A 22,328-nucleotide genomic window follows, 5' to 3' on the forward strand; every position below is an offset into this window, starting at 1 on the left:
GAAGCAAGGGCCATGTCACCCCCTCAGACCGGGAGTGCCCTGAGGACACAACTGAAATGTCCCCGAATGAGCAGACTAATCCCGCCAGGGCAAACACAACCTCTCTCCTCCCAGCCTTGTCCCAGGGACACCTATGCCCGGGCGCCCTTCTTAGAATCACTGGTCCTCTCAGCTCGAGCTCTTCCCCCTTCCGAGTCGTGTCCACCATTCCTCTGCAGATGCTGAGCTTGGCCCCATCTCTGCTTTGCATTTTCCCTTTCCAGGCAGATTATAAATATTCACCGACTCTCCCCTGCCCTTCCCCATCCCCTGTCCCGAAGGTAATAGCCAGTGGATGCAGCCGAATGTCTCCCTCCCAATAACTCTGAGGCCAACCTGGTGGGGCCTCCCAAGGTCATCATGTGGGCCCCCTGTTTCTAGGCTAGGGTAGGCTAACGCTACCCCTAGTTACCAGGAAGGGCCCTCCTATTCCAGGGCTGGTGCTCAATGTATGCCGGAGGATGGGTGGGACAAGGGAGGAAGGGAAGGAACAGACCCCTCAGTTTTTTCTTCCACACCCTTTGTGCTCTCTCTCTGTGGCAGGTCTTCGCATCCTCCAGCTGCTCCCTCTCATGCGGTATGTGAGGCCTCTGTTTCATGGTAAGAAGACATAGAATTGAGTTGTTCTCCTCACTCCAGAAATTTGGAGAATATTTGGATCAGCCCTTGCCCTGAGTCTTCCCATTAGACTTCCCATCAGGCCAGAGACTGGTCTCAGATTATTTATAAATGTGCCTTTCCTTCCTTGAACCTCCCTCCAGCCCCTGCACTCCAGTAAAACCTTCTGGGTGGAAAGAGACGAAGGTCCTAGCCCCAAGGAAGTGACCATTTAGTTGGGTGGTTCAGTTATGATTGCTGGGTACCAAACACCTCAAAACTTCTTAGCTTTGAACATCACCCATATATTTGCTTACAACTCTGCACGTTTGGGCAAGGGATGGCTTCTCCTTACTTTCTTGCTGTTGGCTACAGTGACTCACCTGGGGTTGGAGAACCCAAAGCAACCTCACTCATCAGTCTGGTACCTCAGCTTGTGGTGACGGGAGTAGCTGAGGGCTGCTGAGCCTCTCTTTTTCTCTCTCTATGTGGTGTCTCCCAGCAGGGGAGTTGAACTTCCTTACAGCATGGCAGCTGCCTTCCCAGAGGGCAAAATAGAAATGCTGCTTCAGGCCTGAAAGTCCCAGGACATCTCTTCTGCTACATTCTCTTTGTTAAAGCAAGTCAGAAGGCAGCTCAGATTCAAAGGAGGAAAAAGTGACTCTTCTGGATGGAGGAGCAATATGCTGCTACAGGGTGTGAAGAACTGTTGGCAGCCAGCTTACACACAACCCCTGACAATGATGTCAACACATGACATGACCCAGAATCACCCAGGTCTGTAGGCAAACTCCTACCCCCCTTATAGGAGGGAGGAGAGTAATCTGGCAGCTTCCTTAGAGAACCAAGTACCCCAAAAGGCTTTTAAGGCTGCAACCCAGATAAGAAAAAGGATAAGGGTCTCAGACTGGGCAGAGCAGTAGAGAAGGTGCACTGTGTATCTCAGGGGAGACAGTTCCAGGTCAGAGGTGGGAGTGTGAGCCCCACAGAGAGGAGGTGAACTGAGCTATCATGGCAGGTCTGATGACAGAGACCAGAGGCATCAGGCCTCGATTGGATCTTCAACCCAAGCCTCACAAGGACTTTTGAGAAGATTTGGGGGTGGGAAGGAGGCATGAGCAGTTCTTATACAACTGGAGGATGCAGGCTGTTCATTTTATCCTCCTTTTCTCCATGGTCTATTTAAAGACTGTTGCTTCTCCCAAGGCTGCGTGTTGCAATCTCTTTCGTGCTTAGGTTTCGGATCTTCCACTGACGAGCCCCAGCCCCTGGAGACATCTCTTGCCTTGCCTTGCCTTACCACACTTGGGGAAGTCTGGATTTCAGCCCTGGATTTGGCCACCGCCACATCCTCCCCCTGTCCCACTTTTTTCTGCCTGTTTGTATTCAGTCTAGACGATTTGTTTTTATTTGTTGATGTTCTGCCCTAGCCTGGGGCAACCATGGTGTGGTAGAAAGAGCACTAGAATTGGAGTCGGGAAAGATGGTTTAAATTCTGGCTTGGCCATTTACTGGCTGTGCGTAAATTTGGGCAAAATATTTACCCCTGCTTCCCAGCTTCTCCAACTGCCAAGCAGAAATAATGAGCCCCACCTCCAGAGTAGCTGAAAAGAGAAGACAGTGCCTGACACCCACGAAAAGGCCTCTGTCCCTAATCCCTTCCGCTGGCTCTGAGTTTCAGTCTCCTTGTCCGGGCTTGTCAAGTTCCCATTGTCAGAAGCCCCCCACTGACCACTCCCACCAGGCCAGCACTATTTTGCCTGCCGGGGAAGAAAACATCGAGTACAAAACTCAGCCTCAACAGTGTCTGTCATTTAACAAATGTCCACTGAGCATGTGCTTACTACGTTTCAGGCACTGTTCTAGGAGCTGGAGAGGCCATGAATAAGACAGACACAAATCTCTGCCCTCACCTTGTTTTCATTCTAGCCGGAGGAGAGAGACAGACAAAAGGGGGTTGCATTTTAGAGCCACGTATATACAGAGCCCTTGAAATACATCAGCTGAGATGTGTGATAAGAACACCACCCATATCAGACTCAAAGATTTAGAACAATAACAACAAAAAGTAAAATCTCTCCTTAATAATGTTTCTAGCATACCAGAATCCTATTTTTGATATGTCAGGGTAACAAATACACTATTCAAACTCATTTCACCTATTTCTCTTTACCTTTTAAACTCTGGCTACTGGAAAATTTTACATGACACGCTCACAAGATGGCTCTACTAGACCGTGAGAAGGTGGTGTGAGCTGCAGGGAAGAGATGGTGAAAAGGAGGACCCTGCATCCAGGATGGGGGGGTCAAGGGGATCTCACTGAGGTAAAAAGACTTGAAAGTAACAGTCACACATGCCGTGACTGGGGAAGAGGGGCCGGCCAGGGGCCAGGCTGTTTGAGGAACAGAGAAGCCAGTGGGCAGAGTCATGGAATCAGGGAAGTAGAGCGAGGCCTTGGAGGAGCAGGGCCTTTGAAGGCCATTGTAAGGATTTTTTCCTGTGGCTTTTATATATTTTTTTTCTTTTTTTTTACATCATTCTTCATTTTTATACAATGTATGCTTTATCATCTCTGGTATAGTCCTTGTGGAATTCCCACCACTAATTCACCCGTGTACCATCACCATAGTCCCTTGTGCTCTTCCCACCCCTGTTTTGATCCAACTTCCTCCCCGCCTGCCTGTGGTTTTTCTGTGAGTAAAACAGCCTCTGCAGGGTTTTGAGCCAAAAGGTGACATGAGTTGGCTCACATTTTAACAAGCTCTATCTGGTGTTGTATGGGGGTATAATGCAGGAGATCAGCTTAGAGGCTCCTACATATTCATGTAAGATGACAAGAGCCCCTTCCTCACAGGGCTGTTGTGGGGACTCCAGTGAAAGAGGTGGCAAGCAGAAAGCACTAGAAAATGAATGCCCTTCTAGACATAAAGCTCTGTGAGGGCAGGACCTTGCCTCCAGTGTTCCCCATAGTGTAGCCATCCCTAGTCAGTGGGGGAAGTCACTACCACCGGCCTCAGGGCCTCTCCTCAACAACTCCCAGGGCCTCCCTGCCTAAGGCCCACACAATACTGTTTAAAACCTGTTTAAAACCCTTTAGCTGCTGCTCATCCCAGCCAGATGGTAGGCTCTCGGAAAAGTGCTGCAGGTTCCCCAGGAGTTAACCCTGCCTCTCTCCAGCTTCCACCCAGCATCCGCTCCTGCCTTTGTCCCCCTCCATACCTTCGCTCACACTATCCTTTCTGCCTAGGATGTTGGCGTCACCCCTTTCACCATTTCCTCCCTGTTCTATCTTCTCCTACCCATTTTTTAAGGGGCAGCCTAGAGAAGACTCCCAGTCTCTGCCACCCCCAATACAGCCCCTACCCTGAAGCTGGATCAGATGCAAAGCTGGATGTACTTTTTATGTTATTTTTCTATATATGGATTTATTGTCCTGTGTCTTCTCACCAGATCCTTAAGGGGTAGAATTGTGTTCATTCCCATCAGTACCCCTTGGCATAACACAACTGGCCCAATAAATATGGTTTGAAGGGACAAAAGGAGATACAAGTGATGCATTTGAATGCACTTCCCAATAATGTCAAGAGACCTAGGCAGCTCCCACCTGCTCTGGGACTGCAGGAGAGAAGGACCTATGCAGGGTGCAGGGCAGGGAGTCCCCTCAGTGGCAACCCGAGCTGTGGGCCTATCAGAAGCTCAAGGAACTCTCACTATGTAAAACTAAATAAGATCCCAGGGCCACAGGCCCCATGAGCAACCACCTCCTACTCCCAGCCCATTGCTGGCAACAAGGTCACTTAATTATAAACCCAGCCCTCTCCTGCCCCTGTGCAGCAAGCTCAGACACATGGACAGCTCCTTCATTGACCAAGGGACAGAGCCTGGATCGTGTGATTCCTGGAGGCAGCACTAGTCACTGCAGAGCCCTTAGCGCCTGTCTCAGGAGCTATTGCCTCCTCCCCCATTTCCTGAACCACCGCCCCCACCGCCCCCTCCTTTCTAAACCATGGCAGAGGATACATGAGTTGCCCTAGGACTAGCACAGCCAGAAGGGAGGGACCTTAGCCACACTCCCCAAGGGAGGAGGGGTGGGGGGCAGGAGGAAGCCTGGAACAAGGATTCAATGGAGAAGGAGAAACCAGGAGGAGCTTTGAGATCAGAATTAAATTCTTTAATACAAAATGCTTTTTTTAAGATATATCTGTATTTCTTTGCCGTTGTTTAAAAATAAATATGTACTACAGAATATCTCGAAAAACTGCACTAGAGACAAAGATGTGATGTTAATCTTTTTCCCCCACAATTATTACGGATAAACAGTAGCACCAATAAATAAATGATAACAAATATTAAAATTAAAAAAGGAGAGAGATTTAGTATGTAGAATTCTCTATTTTTTCTTGTTTTGTTTTTACATATAAAAAAAAGAATAGCAATGTCTATTTTATCAGAATCACATATATACATAAACATATATATATATATTATATATATATACAAACACAAGTTGCCAAATATATATATAGTATGTCGATGTATATTGAAACCTTATCAAAGGAATGTGTGGTGGGGAGTCAGGGGTAAGTGGGGGGCAGAGTTTAGTGTTAGCAAAATTAAATATCTGTTCAGGACAAGCTAGTGACTGTCACCGATCAGGAGAGATTGGAAACATGAATTTCATACACAGAGACCAGTACAAATAAGAGAGAACAAGAGAGAGCAAGATAGAGATACATCTTATAAATAGTTGAAATTAAATATTAACCAAGAATACTGAAAAAAACCCTACTCTTTAATTAAATTAACTGTTTTAATTTCTAATTAAAAAGGGATATTAAATAAGTACCGTATATAAAACACTTTCTCTTTTCTCTGCCTCCATGACAGGCACATGGATCCTGCCCTCTCGGTGCCGCGGGAAGGGTCGGGTGGGGGACAGAGGAGGGGTAACCACTCACACACACACAGCCAGTCTCCTGGGGACAGAACTAGTGGTTTCAATGGTCTGAGGACATCAGGCCCTCCCGGCTGCACTCCCAGGCAGGGGCGTGAGGGAGGGCCCGGAGGCGCTTCCACCAATGTCTCTCTCCTCTCGCTGGGACATCTGTCAGAAGCCTCGTGGGCATCACGGAAGCAGGTGAGTAGGCAAAGGCTGTCCCGGCTCCTCAGTCTTCCAGGCTGTGCCCCTCTGGGCAGAACGCCTATGCAGCATGTGGAAGGGATCCCCAAAGCACAGCAACGTCCCGAAGCTCCCCAAATTCCTGGTCAGAGTCAACATCCTCTTCCCTGTATCTTTCATCTGTCTTTCTGTCCGTTTGACCTCAGAGTAGAGGCTCAGGGCCAGGGCTGGGTTTGTCGGTGTTCCCAAAAGCGGGCCAGGTGTGCCCCCGTGCCCTGGCCCTGCACTTTCCTGGGCAGGGGAGGGGACCCTGGCCTCTCCCTAAGGGGGTTAAAATAAAAGGATCACGCCGAAGTCTCTCCTCCCGTCCTCTTCCCTGTCAGGATCTGGGTAGGGACATTCTCCTCCCAACTCAGTCCACAGCAGTCAAATACATCCAGTGAAGACACCAATAACATTACAATGTTAATTTAAAAAAAAAAGAATATATATATTTTATATATATATAAAATATATATATTTATTTTTATATATATAATATATATATATATATATAAACGTATGTATGTGGGTGGGTGTGTCTACAGGAATCCCAGAAATAAAACTTTCTAATCTTCCGGGCTCGGTGATTTAGCAGCAAGAAAAATAAAATGGCAATCCAATTCCAAGAGGGCCCATGCTTGGTCACCCGCCCGGGAATGCTTCTGCCGGAGTCTCACCCTCCGGACCCAAAGTGCTCTGCGCAGTCTCCTCTTCCTTCATTTCAGGTTTCTGGATTAAAGGTTGTTCTGGCAATGGCGATGGTGATGGTGTGGTGGTAGTGCGGCGGCGGCGTGCTTTCTGTATCGGTCGTTCGCTATCAGTCTTTCCTGGTGAGAGGTCTGGTTCCCGAAACCCTGAGGGAGGCTCCTTCCTCCAGCCTGGCTCACCGCCTGGGCTTGTCACATCTGCGGGGAATGGGAAACAGAGCCCGGGGTCAGAGCCAGATAAGGAGGCCTGGCGGGGAGGCGGGAGGCCTGCCCCTTCCTGGGAGTCTTCACAGCATCTGGTACCGCAGCAGCGGAGAGGACCGCATGAATGTGGTCCTGCCTCGGGGAGCCCCAGTGCAAGGGGAGACCAGCCCCTGCCCTCAGGGACCCCAGTCTGCCCTCTAGAGTTCATAATCCCCTTGAGACAAGACAAGAACATGGGGACAGTTTACAAAGCAACAGATGAACGTGGACTAAAGAACAGTCCCTGCTTAACATGTAAGTGCTGAGGGGTGACCAGAGGTGGACCGAGTTCATCAGGAAAGGATCCCTGAGGAAGGGCAGTTTCAGCTCGGTCTCTAGGGGGGTGATGTGGGGGAGTAGGAAGAGCACCCTGAGCAAGGCACCGGAGAAGGGAAGCTGTAGGGAAGGAGCTGCCCCAGGGAAGTGAGGGTACAGGGACGAAGAACAGTAACTAGGAAGGTGAGGGGCACATCCCCCTTTGCCACGCAATCCCTTCCCAGTCTCGGCTCATCTCTCTTGAGCTCACTGGTGGCAGCAGGCCCTGGGTACCCAGCTGCCTTCCTTTCCAATATGCTGCTTAACTTAGGGCTGGGAGGAGGCCATTGGTGGCTGCGCTACAGAGGGGACTAGATGACCTGTCTCCTGTCATGCCCCCAGCCTTGGATTGATTGTCTTTTACCCTCCCCCACTCCCCACTGTGAGGAGGAATGAGAGCAGGCCCTGCCCTTACGAGAGCCTGGGAATAGGGATTCTAGGCCTCCAATATGGGAAACTAAAATTTCCCAATACATTCAGGCTAGGGGTTGGGGCAGGTCTCTGGAAATTGAAGTAACTTCAGTTAGCTCAGGTCATTTCAGGCATTCCCCCCACCCCACACAGTCTCTGCAGTATAATCACCACGGTCACCCTAAAATAGCAAGTCCTTTATCTTCCCCAAGACCACCCCTCACCAGGGTGGAGGTAGAGGCCCTTCATCCAGTCCTGGCGATAGGCAGAGCCCCCAGCCCCATCACTAGAATACACTTCCTGTCTTCATGGATGACCAAGACAGACCAAACCCCCACCAACACCCCAGGGCCTGGTGCTCAGCATCCCCTCGACACCCACAGCCACTAAAACATTGGGCCAGGGGAGGTAGCCACACTCTAAGAACTTTGTTAATGGAGCATCTGGACTAACTGGGGGCACTGAGGCCCTGCCTGGGGAATCCCTATATTAGGCTATCCTCCCTGGAGGAAGCGCGCCGTGGCACGGACAGCTCCCTGTCTGGGGCATGGGCTAGATTGGCATAAGTGCCAGTCAAGGCATCAAAAGTTTGCTATCAACTACCAAGGTCCTCAGTCATGTACTTGACAGTTGCTTGGTTCCCACTGTGGACAAGGCACAGGAGCGCAGACACCTGGGGAATCATACAAGTAAAGTAAAACCAGGCCTTTGTTAAGGAGTTCACGGTCTATTGTCAAGAGCGTGGGCACCCTCCTCCCTCCACCCATCCTATGGGCCTTGGGAAATTGTTGGGGTTATCACTGGGACTGTCTGAGTTCTCAAATGCTGAGTTTCCTACCAGTGTAGACTCACTCCACCCAAAACCAAGAGCCAGTGCCCATGCCCTTGGGACCCGAGTCTGAGGAGGTCTCACCCCCCACCCCTAAGGAGAGACACTGAGGGTACAAGAAGTCCAGCGGGGCAGACTTCAGAGGTTGGTGGCGAGGCCCCCGGGAGAGTGTTTGCACTTTGTAGTCGGCAACGTCCCACGCCTTGGGAAAGGCCCTCAGTATTAGCAGCGAAGGCAGTAATGACAACATCAGGACCAACAGCCACCACGAGCAGGACCACAGGACACAACACTCACTTGCGTCCACACCACCACATGAAGTCACACCAACCTACCCATTCAGGCAGCCAGGGCAACCTCTGAACAGGCCCCGCCAGGCCGGGCCAGCGCCTGCCGCCCACCGCAGGGGCCTTGCCACAGAGAAGGTAGTAGTCACCAGGCAGGCAGCTAGAAGCCGAGCAAGCAGCTGGCCCCTCTCAGGTGTTCTCTCTTTCTCTCTCTCTCTCTCTCGCTCTCTCTCTCTCTCCCCATGTCCTTGTGAAGCCCCTCTCTGACTCGCTCGCCCTCTGGGAACCAACCTGCAAGTACGTTCGTTTAACTCAAGCTGCCTCGCCTTGCAACGCGAGTCTGTGTTTTTGCAGGAACATTTACACGTCTGCGGATCTTGTACAAACAAATGCTTTCTCCGCTCTGAGCAAGGCCCACAGGGACTGCAAAAAGGCAAAAGGAAAGACATCTAAGCTAGAGCGTCAGCAGAGAGAGAGAAAAAAAACCCATGCAACACCCCCTAACATGTCCAAGACTGCACCCCCACCCAGCTCGTTGGCCCCCACACCCTTCCACGCCCTGGAAGAGTCCAAGTGCTATAGCGGAAGACAGAGAGAGCGGCGGAAAGAGGCAGCACTGGCTAGAAGCCGGCCCGCTGGAAGAGGCGGGCACAGACGGGCAGAGAGTGCAAGGAGAGGGCTGCCATGACGGGCCAAGTGCAGGTCTCAGGCCACAGGGCTCTGACAGCTACCACCCCCAAAAGGGTACACCTTGACTCTTCAATGCTGTAGTGACCAAGGGGATGGGGGCGGGGGTGGGGGGGACACTGAGATCACAAGGGGCCACCTTCTCCCTGTGTCAGAGCTCCCACCCCAGCCCTCCGGCACAGTTGGGCCAAAGGGCATGGCAGGATAAGCCCACAGACAATGTCCACAGGCCAGGCCACTGGTGGTAGGAGGCCAGGGCAGGGTCCACCACAGCCTCCAGTCCAAAGAAAGAAGCTGGCCTACAGGGAAGCTCGTGTGGGTGCCATGGGTTGGGTTGGAATAGGGACCCCCCTTCCCCGCTACCCGAGTTCACCAGGAGGAGCTGCCATGTGGTGCTTGACCCCACCCCACCTCCTCCTACTGACTGCAAATTGCCTCACATTATTGGAGCCCCTTCCTCAAGCCATATCTGCCCACTCCCACCGCTACCCAGACAAGTGCAGAAGCCTAGAGCAGTGGAAACCAGTTGGGTGAGCAGGCACCAGAGCCCGGCACCAGTGCCAACATGGGCCTGCCACCAGTGCCCAGTGGGTGAGAGAAAGGCGGTGCCCAGCCAAGCCAGAGTCCCCCGTCCCAATCCTTTAGGCCCACTCTGAGCCTGAACCACCCAAGTCCAACCCCGGACCAGCAACACCACCACCAAATCTACCCTTTGGTGCCAATTAGTGGAGTGAGAGTGAGAGAGAGACACTGGGGCCGGAGGGGAGGATGAGCAGGGCGGGCGGGAGGGAGGATGGCAGGGTTACAGGGTCCTGCAGGCAGGAGTCTGACTGGGGGCCAGGGAGGCTCCAGGGAACCAGACAGCAGCGGGCACCACGTACACGCTCCAGGATTTATACCGGGATTTCTTGCGCTTTCTTTTTTGCCCCTTCCCCTTTCCTCGAATTGATTTTCTGGAAAATAAAAAACAGAGACAGACAGAGAGAGAGAGCGAGGGGGCAGGGAGAGGCAAAGAAGCAGTGAGGAGGGTAGGGTACAGGACATGCTCCCTGGAACGAGGTGACGGTGGAGGCAGGCAGGATCCAGGAGAGAGCTCGCACACGGCTCGCACGCGGCACGCACACATGGGCTGGGGGTGTAGACATGCAATGAATCCTTCTCACTGTGGCCAGTGCTCAGAAAGGCTCTGGGTGGGGAGCACAGGACCCAAAGGCCTCCATGCTCACAGTGACTACTGGTCCTAGACCAGGGGCCAAGGCCTGAGGGCAGGCTCTTTGCCCAGCAACCCTGACCATATCTGACCCTGAAGGTCAGGGGGCTATCAAAGGGAAGTGAGAATTTGGGGAGGTCAGAGACCTGACTCAATGGGGAAGGGGATAAGACTGTGTTGCAGGACACTCTGCCTTCACTTCCACAGGGGCCCTGCCTCTGTGAATCCTGATGTGGGGGAACAGCCACACTGGCAGCTGGCATAAAACCAGGGGCGGCACATGAAAGGCGCCAGGCAGCCCAGCCATAACCTGAGAGGCGGAGCTGGGTGTCCTCAGAGCCCCAGGCAGGCAATGGGTGGGGTGGGAGTTAGGGAGGCGTGGGGAGGAGGGGCCTAGGCAGCACTTGGCAGGGAGCTCTCTCCCCAGCCTGTCAAAGCCTGCTGCACCATCTCCAGAGACTCTTCCGAGCCCAGGCGAGCCCCCCACTCTTCCTGTGGGCAAAGCAGGCATTTGAGGAATGGGCAAGGGGGCAGGCTGAAGCCTGTCCCCCTCAGGGGAACCAGCACTCTCCTCTCCTGCCAGGCCCAAGAGAATGCCCCTCAGAAAGTCTGCCATGGGGGAAGCAATGAGAGGGGAAGGGACCTGGAGGGGGGCAAATTTGTCCCCTTTCAGGAGAAAGCACTGGAAAGAGGAAGGTCTACACACGCGCGCGCGCGCACACACACACACACACACACACACACACACACGCACGCACGCACACCCCTCTCCCTCTCTCCTCCCCTCTGTCCCTCCCTCTCTCTCTCTCTCTCACAATCTCTCTGTCTCTCTCTCAGGCTGCTCTCCCAAATCACTGCCCTGGTAGCCACATAGCCATAGCAATCCTGCAAGTTGGGGACTGGGGAAAGAGACAAAGGGTTAGGGCTCAAGGTTGAGGCTTCAATGCCTCCAGAGCACTGGGGGGCAGACAGGGTGGGGGGGGAGGGCACAGGTACTCTCTCTCAGTCTCTGCTTCCCTGCAAGCATGCCAGCTGCTCACCTTGTCTGGAAGGCTCACTGCCCCCAGATCTTACCCTCCGGCCCTTAACCTACATGCTAAGCAACCGGGACTCAGAGAATGACCAATATTCAACACTTTCTGGCCAGCCGAGGGCTGTGTCTCAGGCCTGCCTCACTCCTACAAGAGGACGTGCAGCACAGAAACAGCCCAGGTAGCCCCAGATCCACTGCACCGCCACAGCAGCCACCAGAAGAGGCCATTTCCTCTGACACACAGAGCTGGTCTCGGTCACCCCACCCTCTCCCCACTGTGGGTGATGGGAGGCTTGAGCAAGCCAGGGAACCAGTGTCCACACTGTCCCCTAAAACACCAAAACTGCAAGTGCCAGCCTGGAATGACCTGGAACTCATCATCTCTTCCAAAGGAAGCTCCAGGCTGGGCTTTGTCACTAATCCTATAGCCATGATCCTGGCGTTGGCTCTATCCCACCATTGCCACAAGTCCCCATGAGACCAACTCCCTGAACCAGTGAAGCCATCAAACTCCCTGACAGAGGAAGCCATGAGCCCCAAACCAAGTCAACTGGCCAAGGAGAGAAAGAAGAACTGAAGTCATGACCACTTACTTTTCTTGCCTTGCTTTTTCTTTCTTTGGTCTGCAAAAGGTAGAAAAAGAGAAAAAACAAAACAGAGAGGGGTTGAGGTGACGACAATAATGACGATGATACAAAACTTGACATAGCATTTATGATAAACCAACAGTTTTAATCTCTTTACATAGAATAGCTCACTTAGTCCTTATAACAAAGCTGTGAGGTATATAGTATTCTTATGCCCATTTTAAAGATGTGCAAAATGAGGCACTTTGAAGCAAAATTAAAATGGCCTAGGTTATATAGTCAGAAGGTGGAAAGGGGCTAATGTGTGCACTGTGCTTGACCCCAGCACAGAGCAGGCGCCCTGCGGCCTGAATGAGTCCTCACCTGCATTCACATTTGTTGTGCTGTAGGAAGCTCATCTCTCCTATGTGCTGGCTTTGGTGAGGTTTGATCCGCATAATCTGGAAGGAAAGGAAGCAGATCACAGTGGTTAGTGACCCAGCCAGCCATACCCAGATGGGACACCCCTATGGCTCATGCCACTCAGTACCCAGGGGGTCCAGAGCAGGGGTGGGTGGTGGAGGTAGGGAGGACCAGGGGCTCTAGCCAGACAGAGCCTCAGGCCCACCCATACTCCCCCACCCTGCTGACCTCAAGGAGCCCCTGCTCCTCTTGAGGGCAGACATGGCTGCAAGGGTTGGCCAGGCTGGGAATTCAGGTCCTGGGTTCTTGCCACTCCCCATTCCACCCCTTCTTTTCAGCCCCTCTAGGCCTTACCCTGACCCCTAGTAGCTACCCAATAGCCACCCCTGCCTGAGTCTCAGCACCCCCCGCCACCCTATTGAGGCTGAGATGTGCCCCTTCACCAGGCAACACCAAAAAGACTGGCTCTTTAAACTCTCCACAGACCAGGCTCATCCACTTCCAGAACAGAGCCTCGGGGAGGAAGGGCTGTCTCCCTCCAGGAGAGGAAGACAGGGGCTCCTATCCCAGAGGTCAGACTCTCCTGAGCCCAGGACTAGGGTCAGGGAGGAGGTGGTCAGGGCTTGCTGGGAACCTGGTCTGTGAAATGCAGGCATCATTTCTCCAAAGAAAGCAAGACCCCCAGGCCTCCCCCTGATCAACTCCAGGGTAGGAGCTGGGCAAGGCAAGTCAGGCTCCTTTCTCACAGGAACTGCCTAGAAAAAGGCTAGGAACCAGGTGTTCCAAGTCTAACACCCCCTGATGCCCCCTGCCCCCACTCTCCAGAGGGGCTCACCTGCATGGTGATGTTGAACTCCTCGGTGGGCACACACTCTAGGCCCTCATCATTGCAGCAGCCCCCACACCGCATCAGGGGCACGCAGGACGGCTTGAAGATGTACTCGATCTCATCGGGGTACTCCTGGAAGATGTCCACCAGGGTCTCGATCGGACGGCAGTAGCTACGCTGATAGACATCCATGAACTTCACCACTGCATGGAAAGGGGTGACACATGAGCCCAGAAGGTCACACAAAAGAGGGCTAGTCCCTGTCCCCAGCCTGCCTTGCAAGGCCATGCCTCAGGGTCTGTGAGAGGTACCCATTGTCCTTTAAGGCCTTCCAAAAATTGAACTTAAGTCCCGCCAACTGTGGCTGAAGCCCTTTCTGAAGCTTTTTACCATCAACACTAGTGAAGGTCTGTTTTTGTTCCCAAGATCACATGCTATTATCAGGTTCCCAGAGAGCTGGCCTGCCACATCTGATCCCCCTGCCTCACCATGACAGCCAAGCCGATTCCTGGGTCAACTTTGACGCCAGAGGACAGCTGGAGTGTGAATATACCTGTTGCGAATGCTCTGAGCGTCACATGAAAGAGGAACTGAATGCATTCACATTTGTGAATGCAGCTTGGCCAAACTACTTCCCATAGCCCTGCAACCTCCCCACAGCCACTGCGTGACATCCACATATCCACGACCATTTAAGGAGCTCGCAGCGTATGCAGGGCACTGGGCACTGCAGCCCGTTGTTATCACCTCCACAATTCTCCCAGGTGGTTCTATGAGATTCAGAGAGGTTCTATTAGGACCCCCATCTTACAAATGAGGAGCTGGAGGCTCAAAGAGGCAGATTAACTTGCCCCAAGCCACACTGAAGTAAGTGGTAGGTTCAAATCAGCTCTGCCATCAGAGCCTGCTCAAACCAAGAGTGTGAGGAATCAGAGAGGAAGCCTCAGGGGGTACCTGCCACCTGCCCGACCCTCCCCTGGACCTGGACTGAGGAGGTGGTGGGCAGCGACATGGAGGCTGGGCCTTCCTGGAATCAGCAGGTGGCAGTGGGCGGGCACACTGTGCAGGACCTGCCAGCCACCGATAACCCCGCCCAAAAGGGCAAACTGCTTGCATCATGGAAAAAAAAGGTGCTGCCACCACAGCCACGGAGCATTTCTAGAAGCTGATCTGGAGGGAAACCAGGGTAAAGACAGCTTGCCAGGCTTCCTTGGAGCCTAGGGTGCACTGGAGCATGAAGGGGTAATTCTGGGCCATAGAGGCGGGGCCTTGAGAATAAATAAACTCAGGACTCCGGAATGACTACTCCAAATTGTGGCTTAGTCTGCCACTCCCCATCACACACCTCCCCCACCACCACCACCACCAAGCAATCCTGTCACTGGTACAAGTTTCCCTACACAGGAGGGAAGCAGCAATACCCAGGTAGAGCTGAGGACTGGGTTCTGGCCATGATTTGGTGTGACCTTGGGCCAGTCCCTGCCTCTCTGGGCTTCAGGCTGCACATGGAGGTAAGTGGGCTGGGCTGATTTCTAAAGACACCGAAACAGAGGCCAATCCTGAGGATGTGTCTTCCATTCTTCTGGCCCCAAGAACAAGTGCCCTTTTCTCAGCCCAGGTAACATGAAGTGTGGAACCTCACCAAGCGCATGAAGCGCGTACCCTAGCCTGCCTCTCCAGACAAACTGTAGCTAAGCCGCCCATCACTCCTTTTCCCTCTAAGACACCAAAGGCAGATGAGACCCAGAGGGGTGTATACAGTAGAGGGGTTAAGGAGAATTGAGGGAACTAAGGGGGAAGGTCACAGGGAGAAAACAGAAAGGAAAACAGTGGGATCCCCAAACCAGTCCCTGGCCTTTCTTGTGGTCTCCAGGTGCCCTAACCAGACCATGGCACAAAATTCTCCTTTCCCCAAAAGGGGTAAAGTAAGTTAAAGCATCTTCAAACTTGAGACCAGGGACCCGAAGAAGTCCCTTTCTAAGTCAAGTCTATATTGAAGATGACAAGCAAGAATCCTTGACCTGCTAGTTTGTTGTGGTTGGAGAAAGAGATGGCCCAGGCTTGGAAGGACCCAGACAAGGAGAGTAGAAAGAGCTGGCCTAGGGTCATGGTCATTGGTCGCTCAGGGTAAAGAGATCCAGCTGGCTCCCTGGGAGCCAGGCTCCCAAGGGCTGGGAGGTGGAAGGGGCAACTTCACTTGCACCCATCCCATGCTTGGCACTGCTTCCAAGGAAGGAGACCCTGCTTTTGCACAGGGCATGAACATGGTACACCCCAGCAATGTCAGGCTCTCGTGGTTTTCCTTATTTCTCCAAGACAATCTTTTCTCCAGTAAACAAAGACCATTTGTCTGGCCTATCCAGGACCACAGAGACCACTGGGAAGCTGGGGGGGGGGGGGGTGTGTACTGGGGGGGGGGGAGAAGGGGCACTGTCAGTGGCTGGGAAGCCAGGTCCTGGAAAAGGCTCCTGGTGGGGAAGGAGGCAGAACCGGCGGGACATCACCACCCCACTGTCCAATACGCTGGGCCACATTCGATTTGGGTCAGGGAAACTCTCCTGGAGGAAGACCCCAGGGTCTTCCTTCCTCAGACAGGGAAAGCTGGGGGGAGTGGCAACAAGCCACTCCTCCCCCAGACTGAAGCATAAGCCACATTCAGAGGTGAGGAGAGCCAGGGCGTCCCTAGAGAAATGGGAGGATCCCTTACACCAAACCACAGCGGAACAAAAGGCAGGGCAGCGGGGCGGGGCGCCTGGGAGCTACAGCCAGCCCTCTGCTGGCCCAGGAGGGAAGTTCATGGCACCCAACCCTCCAGGCGCAGGGGAGGCTGTAGGGCTCTCTCTCCACTTCAGAAGGAATGCAAACAGAGAGGGGGGGTCCCACAAGGCTGGGCCCTCTGTACCCCCAGCTCATGCACAGTCAGCTCTCTGGATAGCAAGGATCACAGACCCCACTGCAAGTGGGACATGGCTGAGTTGGAAGTGACATGAGATATCTATCCTCCCCTGGGAGTAGTGGGGACAAGGGACACCTCCCCCAGCATCTGGGATCCTCAGACACTGCACGGTTTACACTCACAATTCCCTGTCTAAATAAAATTTTACTAGAAACAGCAGCAAAAAAGGCCAAAAGTCATACATCTAACAGCAGCACCTAAGGAATAGAAGGTTAATTTCATGGTGCTCACCTCTCCCTTTCTTGATCCCCATAGTCCTGTACCCATCCCCCCCGTGACTTGGAAAGAATCAATAGGGTCCCCCCACCCATCCCCTGGGGGCTCAGGGGACCCCATCCAAGAGCCAGGAGAACTCACCTTCATGGGATTTATGCTCTCCTTCTTCTGTCATAGGTGCAGCCTGGGACCACTGAGGATAAAACAAAGAGCAAGGCATGGGCTTGGGCAGGGACGCCAAGGCCCAGCCACCCCGCCCCTCCTCCCTTCTTGGACCCTCCCAGCCAGCAGCCTCTGGCTGCTCCAAGGCTTCCCTTGGAAGGGGGGGGGGAAGGGGGGAGGGGGGGGACACGACACTCCCCACAGCACAGGGCAAGCCCATGACCCCCTGGAGTGCTCCAATTCTGAAGCCAAGGAAGAAAAGACTAACCAGATATCAGTGTAAGGGTCTCGAAACTCCAAGAGGAAAACACCAGATTGCTGTACTGTCCAGGTCCCTGCCCTGTCCCCCCACATTTCCCTTTCCTGGTTCACACTGGCCACTGCTGAGCAAAGAAAAGTGAATCCTTTCGGCCCCCCATTCCCTGGTCCAAGCCATCGGTAAGTATTAAGGTCAAATAGGAGGACAAATTTGGACTGGGGCAGGAAGGAAGGACTGGGGGTGAGAAAAAAAACATGGTGACCTTCTCCTGCTGACATGACAAATACCAGGGTGAGCTGGTGCTGGGGGGGGGGGGGGCGCAGAGGACCGAAGGGCACCAACCACCCTCCCCCACTCGAACTCTTCCACAGGAATATTCAGCAAACCCACAGGTTGCCTAGTGGGTAAAAAACTAGAAGGACAGTGGGGGGAGGGGGGAAAGCCCCATTTCTCCCCCTGCCCAGATCTCCCCAGAGCCTGAATGTATTTCCAAAGCTTCCAGCCTCACACATTACCCCGCTGCTGCCTTCTCCCTCCCAGAGCAAGAGGGTCCCCAAGCTCACCAGGGAAGCCTTTCAAGGCTTAGCTCTGCCCAGCCCCTAGGGGGCTCCCTGCACTACCCAGCCTGAGGCCTTCCCCATCTCTCCCCACCCCCACTAGTGCATGCCTCCCTTCCCCAGAAGCTGTGAAGGTCAACAAGCCCAACCATGTGGACCTGACAGCGCGGGGCAGGCAAAGGCTTCTCCCAGCAATTCCAGAGGCCCTCCAGTTCTCACCAACTCCCAACCCACTGGGCCCTCCTTGGGGCAGCCCCTGAGCAGCAGTGTTGCACTCCAGCGCGCACACGCACACCCTACTGAGAGGGAGTCCCAGTCTGTCCATCTCTCTCCTTCCCACACCTTGATCCCCCAGCCTTGCCCCCAGCACCAAGGTCAGATAACAGTTTCCAGCTCCCAGCAGGACTGTCTCACTGCAGGGGTTCCCACAGGTAACACTCCCTCCCCCCCACCCAAGTCTCCACCTCAGCCCCTCACCCATCCCCAGGACACCCCTCCTGGCTTCCCTATGCCAACTGTCTCCCTATGTCCTCCACTTCTCCTGAGTCCCCATGAAGAAAGGCAACAGAAACTTCGAACCCCCCTCCAAGGCCAGGGGGTACTGGGAGGGGCAGTTATGGGCAGGGAGGGGCCAGGTGCCCTTCTCTGGGGGCCTCTGAAGGTCACACAGTGGCAAGGCAGCCACTCCTCCCCCTCCCCCCCTTTGGAGGCCTGGAGCCAAGGCCTTTGTGCCAGGGTCTGAGGTACTCCCGGTGGCAGCAAGGACCCCAGTCCCCATTCCTTCCCGCTGCCTCTCTCCAGGGCGACTCCGGCTGAGGGAAGCGCGAAGGAGTGCAGACGGATCCCTAAGGTGGCTTTGCAGAGCAAGCTGGGTGGGCAAGTCAGGAGTTCCAAAAAACCACCTGCTCCGCGCAAACGCCCCATTTCACCAGGACAAAGTGTGTTTGCAAGGTTGGCAGGAGCTCTTTCCAAAGGCTCGGGGAGGGCTGGTCCCACACTGCCCATGTCGCAGCATATCTGAAGCCATTTTCCCAAAAAGTGCAAAGTGGGGTAATGACACTCCTTAAACCCTCCCTACGTCCCCCGGGATAAAACTAAAGCTCAGCTTCCTCGGAAGTGTGGGGGAGGGGAGGAAAGCGCCTGTCACCTAGTCGGGACTTTAGGTAGAGTCTCCACAAAGCACCCGGATGGGCCCCGGCACCCCGACCTCTGAGTGTGACCACCCTTTCCCTGGCCTCTGGGGCAGTATGGGGTTAAGGGGGTCTTCTCAACAGAGGGGAATAAAAAAGAAAGGGTGGCAGGGGCTTCTCTCCACACTGGGGAGCAAACGGGGCAAGGGACAGGGGCGTCAGGAAATGCCTCCGAGCAAGGGGGGATCGGAGGCTGCGACGCGGGGCGGGTGAGGGTGGCTCTCCGGGCCCTCCGGCGGAGGCCACCCCGAGAGGTCACCTTCCCGCGGCACGCCGCGGGGGGAGGGGCGCCGCTCGCCGCGCGGGGCTCGGGGTCCGGCCGCCGCGGCTCCGGGAACACGCGGCCGGCCAGGCCCGGGCTGATGTAATCGGCTTCGCGCGCGCACGGCCGGGCGGGGGAGGGCGGGCACCGAGCGGGACGCGAGCGGGCGCGGGCGGGGGTGGCGCGGCGCAGGTGGCCGGGCGGAGAGGGGGTCCCTGCAGCGGTCCACCCCAAAAGTTTTCCCAAACTCGCGGCGAGGGTCGACGAGGTGGAGCGGCGGTGACAGCAAGCCCCTCTCTCGCCCGCGCCCTGCCCCCTCCACGCTCTCGGCCCTCCCACGGTCCAAGGTCCGAGTACCCCCCTGCTCGGGCTCCCGCCCCCGCTGCCCGGGCTTCCAGTTCGTCAGGGACCAGCGGCCGAGAGCAAACTTTAGCCGCCGGCGGCAGCGCAAGCCCAGCCCCCTCGGCCTCCTCCTCCGGCTCCCGCCCTCGGCTGGTCGGCCCAGCTCGTACGTGCGGTGCCTCCAGTGGGTGGGCAGGGCCCGCGTGGGCGGTGAGACTCTCTCCCGGTGCCCTCCCACCCAGCGCGCGCCCCCTCTCCCCACACGCACGAGAATAGAGGGGGAAACGCGCGCCCTGCGCCCGAGGACCCGCGTGGGGTGCCGAGCCCCACGCGCGCGCTCGCACGCACGTCCCCAGCGGGGAGAGGCGCTCGCAGCGGCCCGCGGCGCCAGGCGGGCACGGCCGCTTACCTTGGCATGGTGGAGGTAGAGCAGCAAGGCAAGGCTCCAGTGCACCCAAGAGAGCAGAAAGTTCATGGTTTCGGAGGCCCGGCCGGGGCCGGCGCGGCTCGCGCTCCCTCTCCTGCTCGGGCTGCGGGGCGGCCCGCTCTCCTGCGCGCCCAGGCGGGCTCCTCTTCCTCGCGGGGCTGAGGCCCGGGCCGGGGCCTGGGGCGCGCGCGCGGCTGGGGCACTGTCTGCGCACACAGCCGCCTCACCCGTCCATGAGCCCGGCTCCTGCGCGCCGAGCAGCCACCGCGGGCCCCTCTCCTCTTCCTTCTCCTCTTCCTCCTCCCCCTCCTCCGACTGCGGCTCCGCGCGGCCCGAGCTAGCACTTCTCCCGGTTCCGCTCGGCTCGGCTGCCCCTGCGCGGACCACGGCTCCTCCGGATCGCGAACAGCCCAGAAGTTGGACGAAAAGTTTCAGTGCAACGCCGCGAGCCCCGACCCCCTCCACCCCGCCTCCGGGCGCGGGCTCCGGCGGCGGCTCCTGCGCGCGGCTCGCCGCCGCGTCCACCGTCGGCCGCCCGCCGGGGAGGAGGTGGGCGCTGGGGCGGGGGGCGGTGTCTGTCTGTCTGTCCGTCAGCGCTGCTGGTCCGTCGCGGGCTCCCGCGGGGGAGGGCTCACGCTGCGCTCTGGCGGTCACCCCCAAAAGCAGGTCACTCACTTTGCCCCTGTCCTCTCGTCGCTCGCCCGCCCGCGCGCGCGCTCTGACCCCGGCTCGCTCTCTTCCTCGACTTCTCGCTGCAGCTCTCGCTGCCTCTTTCTTCTCTGCTGCTTTCCAAAATCCGAAGTGATTTGGGAGAGGACGGGCACCGTCTCCCCAAACGGCCAGCCCGGTTCAAGCAGGGAATGGGAAGCAAAAATAAATTAAAACGGGAAAGAATACGGTCTTTTAAATGTTTAAGGAAAGAAGGAGGAGGGTAAGCCCCGGATAAACGAATAGCGAATTCCAGTGCGGAGTCCCCCGGCTGGTGACCCCGCCGGCCCGTCCGCCTTGCCGCTGCGACTCCGGATCGAGCGCCGCTGCCGCCAGCTCCACTCGCCCCCGGCGCCGAGGCCTCGTCGCAGCCCAGCTGCCCCAGCCTCTGCGCGGTGCGAGCTGCCACAAAACCATTCCCGGCGCCCCGCCCTGGCCACGCCCCTGGCACGCCCCCGGCGCGCAAGACTCCGCCCCGGAGACCCTCTGGCAGCGCTGTCGGGTCTTCGCGGGGGACCCTGGAGGGGGCGGCGGGGCCCGAGGGGCGCGGGAGGTCGGACAGACGGGGTGGGAGAGGCACACACAGATCTATTGGAATCCTGGGGTGACCCCTGGATTTTTATCCCTCCAGCAGTCAGCCGCCCCCCCAGTCTCACACACACGCGCGCGCACACACACACACACACACACACTCGCACAAGCACGCTCCCTCACTCACGCAGACGCTGCCCTCCCAAGTTCATCGTCTCCCTGTGGTGGCTGAGCGCCCCCTAGTGACTACCATAGGACTGGCTCAGCAGGGAGAGGGTGGAGAGACAGTACCCCTGAGCCCCCCATTTCTGACCTCTCAAAAACAGTGACATGCTTGAGACTGGGGTGGCTCCATAGACAGATCCTAGTGGTGGGTGCAGGGGGCGCGAAGTAGCTATTCAGACAATGTGCCTATGTGTAACCCTCATCTGACCTGCTGGCATCAGAATCAGCCACTACCAACAGACTGGGGTCACTGGGGTCCTTTTGGAAGTGCCTCGGGAGGCTTCCCGAAGGAGAGGTATTTGGCACCAAGTTTTTGGAGCTGAGAATGAGAAGCTGTGTGGTTCTGGGGTTAGTCAGTGGCCTCCAGGGAAGTGGACCTGTTGAAGCCCACGTATGCACTGCAGAGTCTGGCAAAGCCCAAAGGGAGAGGCAGCTGGGAGACAGAAGCCCTTGTTCCTGCTCTCCCCCCCTCCCAGATGTTGCCAGGGAACTGAGGCCAGGGGGCCTGGTGGGGGCGGATGGAGGCCAGGGCCTGAGTGATGATTCAAACATACTCACCAGCACAGCGTCTGCAGGCCAGCTGCCCAGTGCTCCCACCAGGCTGGGGGCCAAGGCTTCTATCAGCCCCAGCCTAGGCTCACAGTTCATCTTTTGAACATAATTTGGACCACCTCAGCGACCCCCCAGGTCCCCAGACCCCTTGCCTTTCTCCTATTCTCCTAGACAGCTGCTCTCATCTCCTCCCCCTCAAGTCTGCTCCCTTTCTTTAAAACCCCTTTATCCCCCAATTCCCCATGTCTATCCTATGTGTTCCCCAAGGTACTCCACTCTACCCTTATAGGAACAAGCCTGGAAAAATTCCTGGTTGGGCTTTGACCCGTGGCTCCCAATATCCCCCAGGGAACAAAGTGGGGGCCCTGCTACCTATGGGAATAGAGGGACCAAGGGGTGTCCTTATTTCTACAGATCTGGGCAGGACCTGGCCTGGAGCTAAATGCAGCCTTGGTGAAGGCCTACCCTGAGAATGGGAGCCAGGCAACTTCTCCCAACTTGACCATAAAAAAAATCCAAGGATAGTCAGCCAACTCACTGCCTCCATGCATGGTGATGTAGTTTGGTGGTGTTCTAGGTTACCCCTTTAGAACCCAGATTCCAT

At 55.7% G+C, this 22,328-nt stretch overlaps 1 protein-coding gene across 4 annotated transcripts; it reads right to left on the reverse strand.

The window, feature by feature from the left end:
- Nucleotides 1-6,554: 6,554 nt before the first annotated feature.
- VEGFA (vascular endothelial growth factor A) lies at nucleotides 6,555-19,756 on the reverse strand (the record flags this gene model as incomplete). 4 transcript variants are annotated; one of them, XM_084228415.1, is made up of 8 exons in its annotated part: nucleotides 6,555-6,702; nucleotides 8,881-9,012; nucleotides 10,158-10,229; nucleotides 12,113-12,142; nucleotides 12,470-12,546; nucleotides 13,344-13,540; nucleotides 16,651-16,702; nucleotides 19,691-19,756. In XM_084228415.1, the coding sequence occupies 8 exons, from the start codon at nucleotides 19,754-19,756 to the stop codon at nucleotides 6,681-6,683; spliced, it is 648 nt and encodes a 215-aa protein (XP_084084541.1). In that variant the 3' UTR covers nucleotides 6,555-6,680. The 4 variants fall into 4 exon arrangements, with proteins under 4 accessions (XP_084084541.1, XP_084084542.1, XP_084084543.1 ...); XM_084228416.1 differs by lacking the exon at nucleotides 10,158-10,229; XM_084228417.1 differs by lacking the exons at nucleotides 8,881-9,012; nucleotides 10,158-10,229.
- Nucleotides 19,757-22,328: the final 2,572 nt, after the last annotated feature.

This window comes from Talpa europaea (genome assembly GCF_964194135.1).
Source record: "Talpa europaea genome assembly, chromosome: 2".
In the NCBI taxonomy this organism is placed as follows: Eukaryota; Metazoa; Chordata; class Mammalia; order Eulipotyphla; family Talpidae; genus Talpa; species Talpa europaea.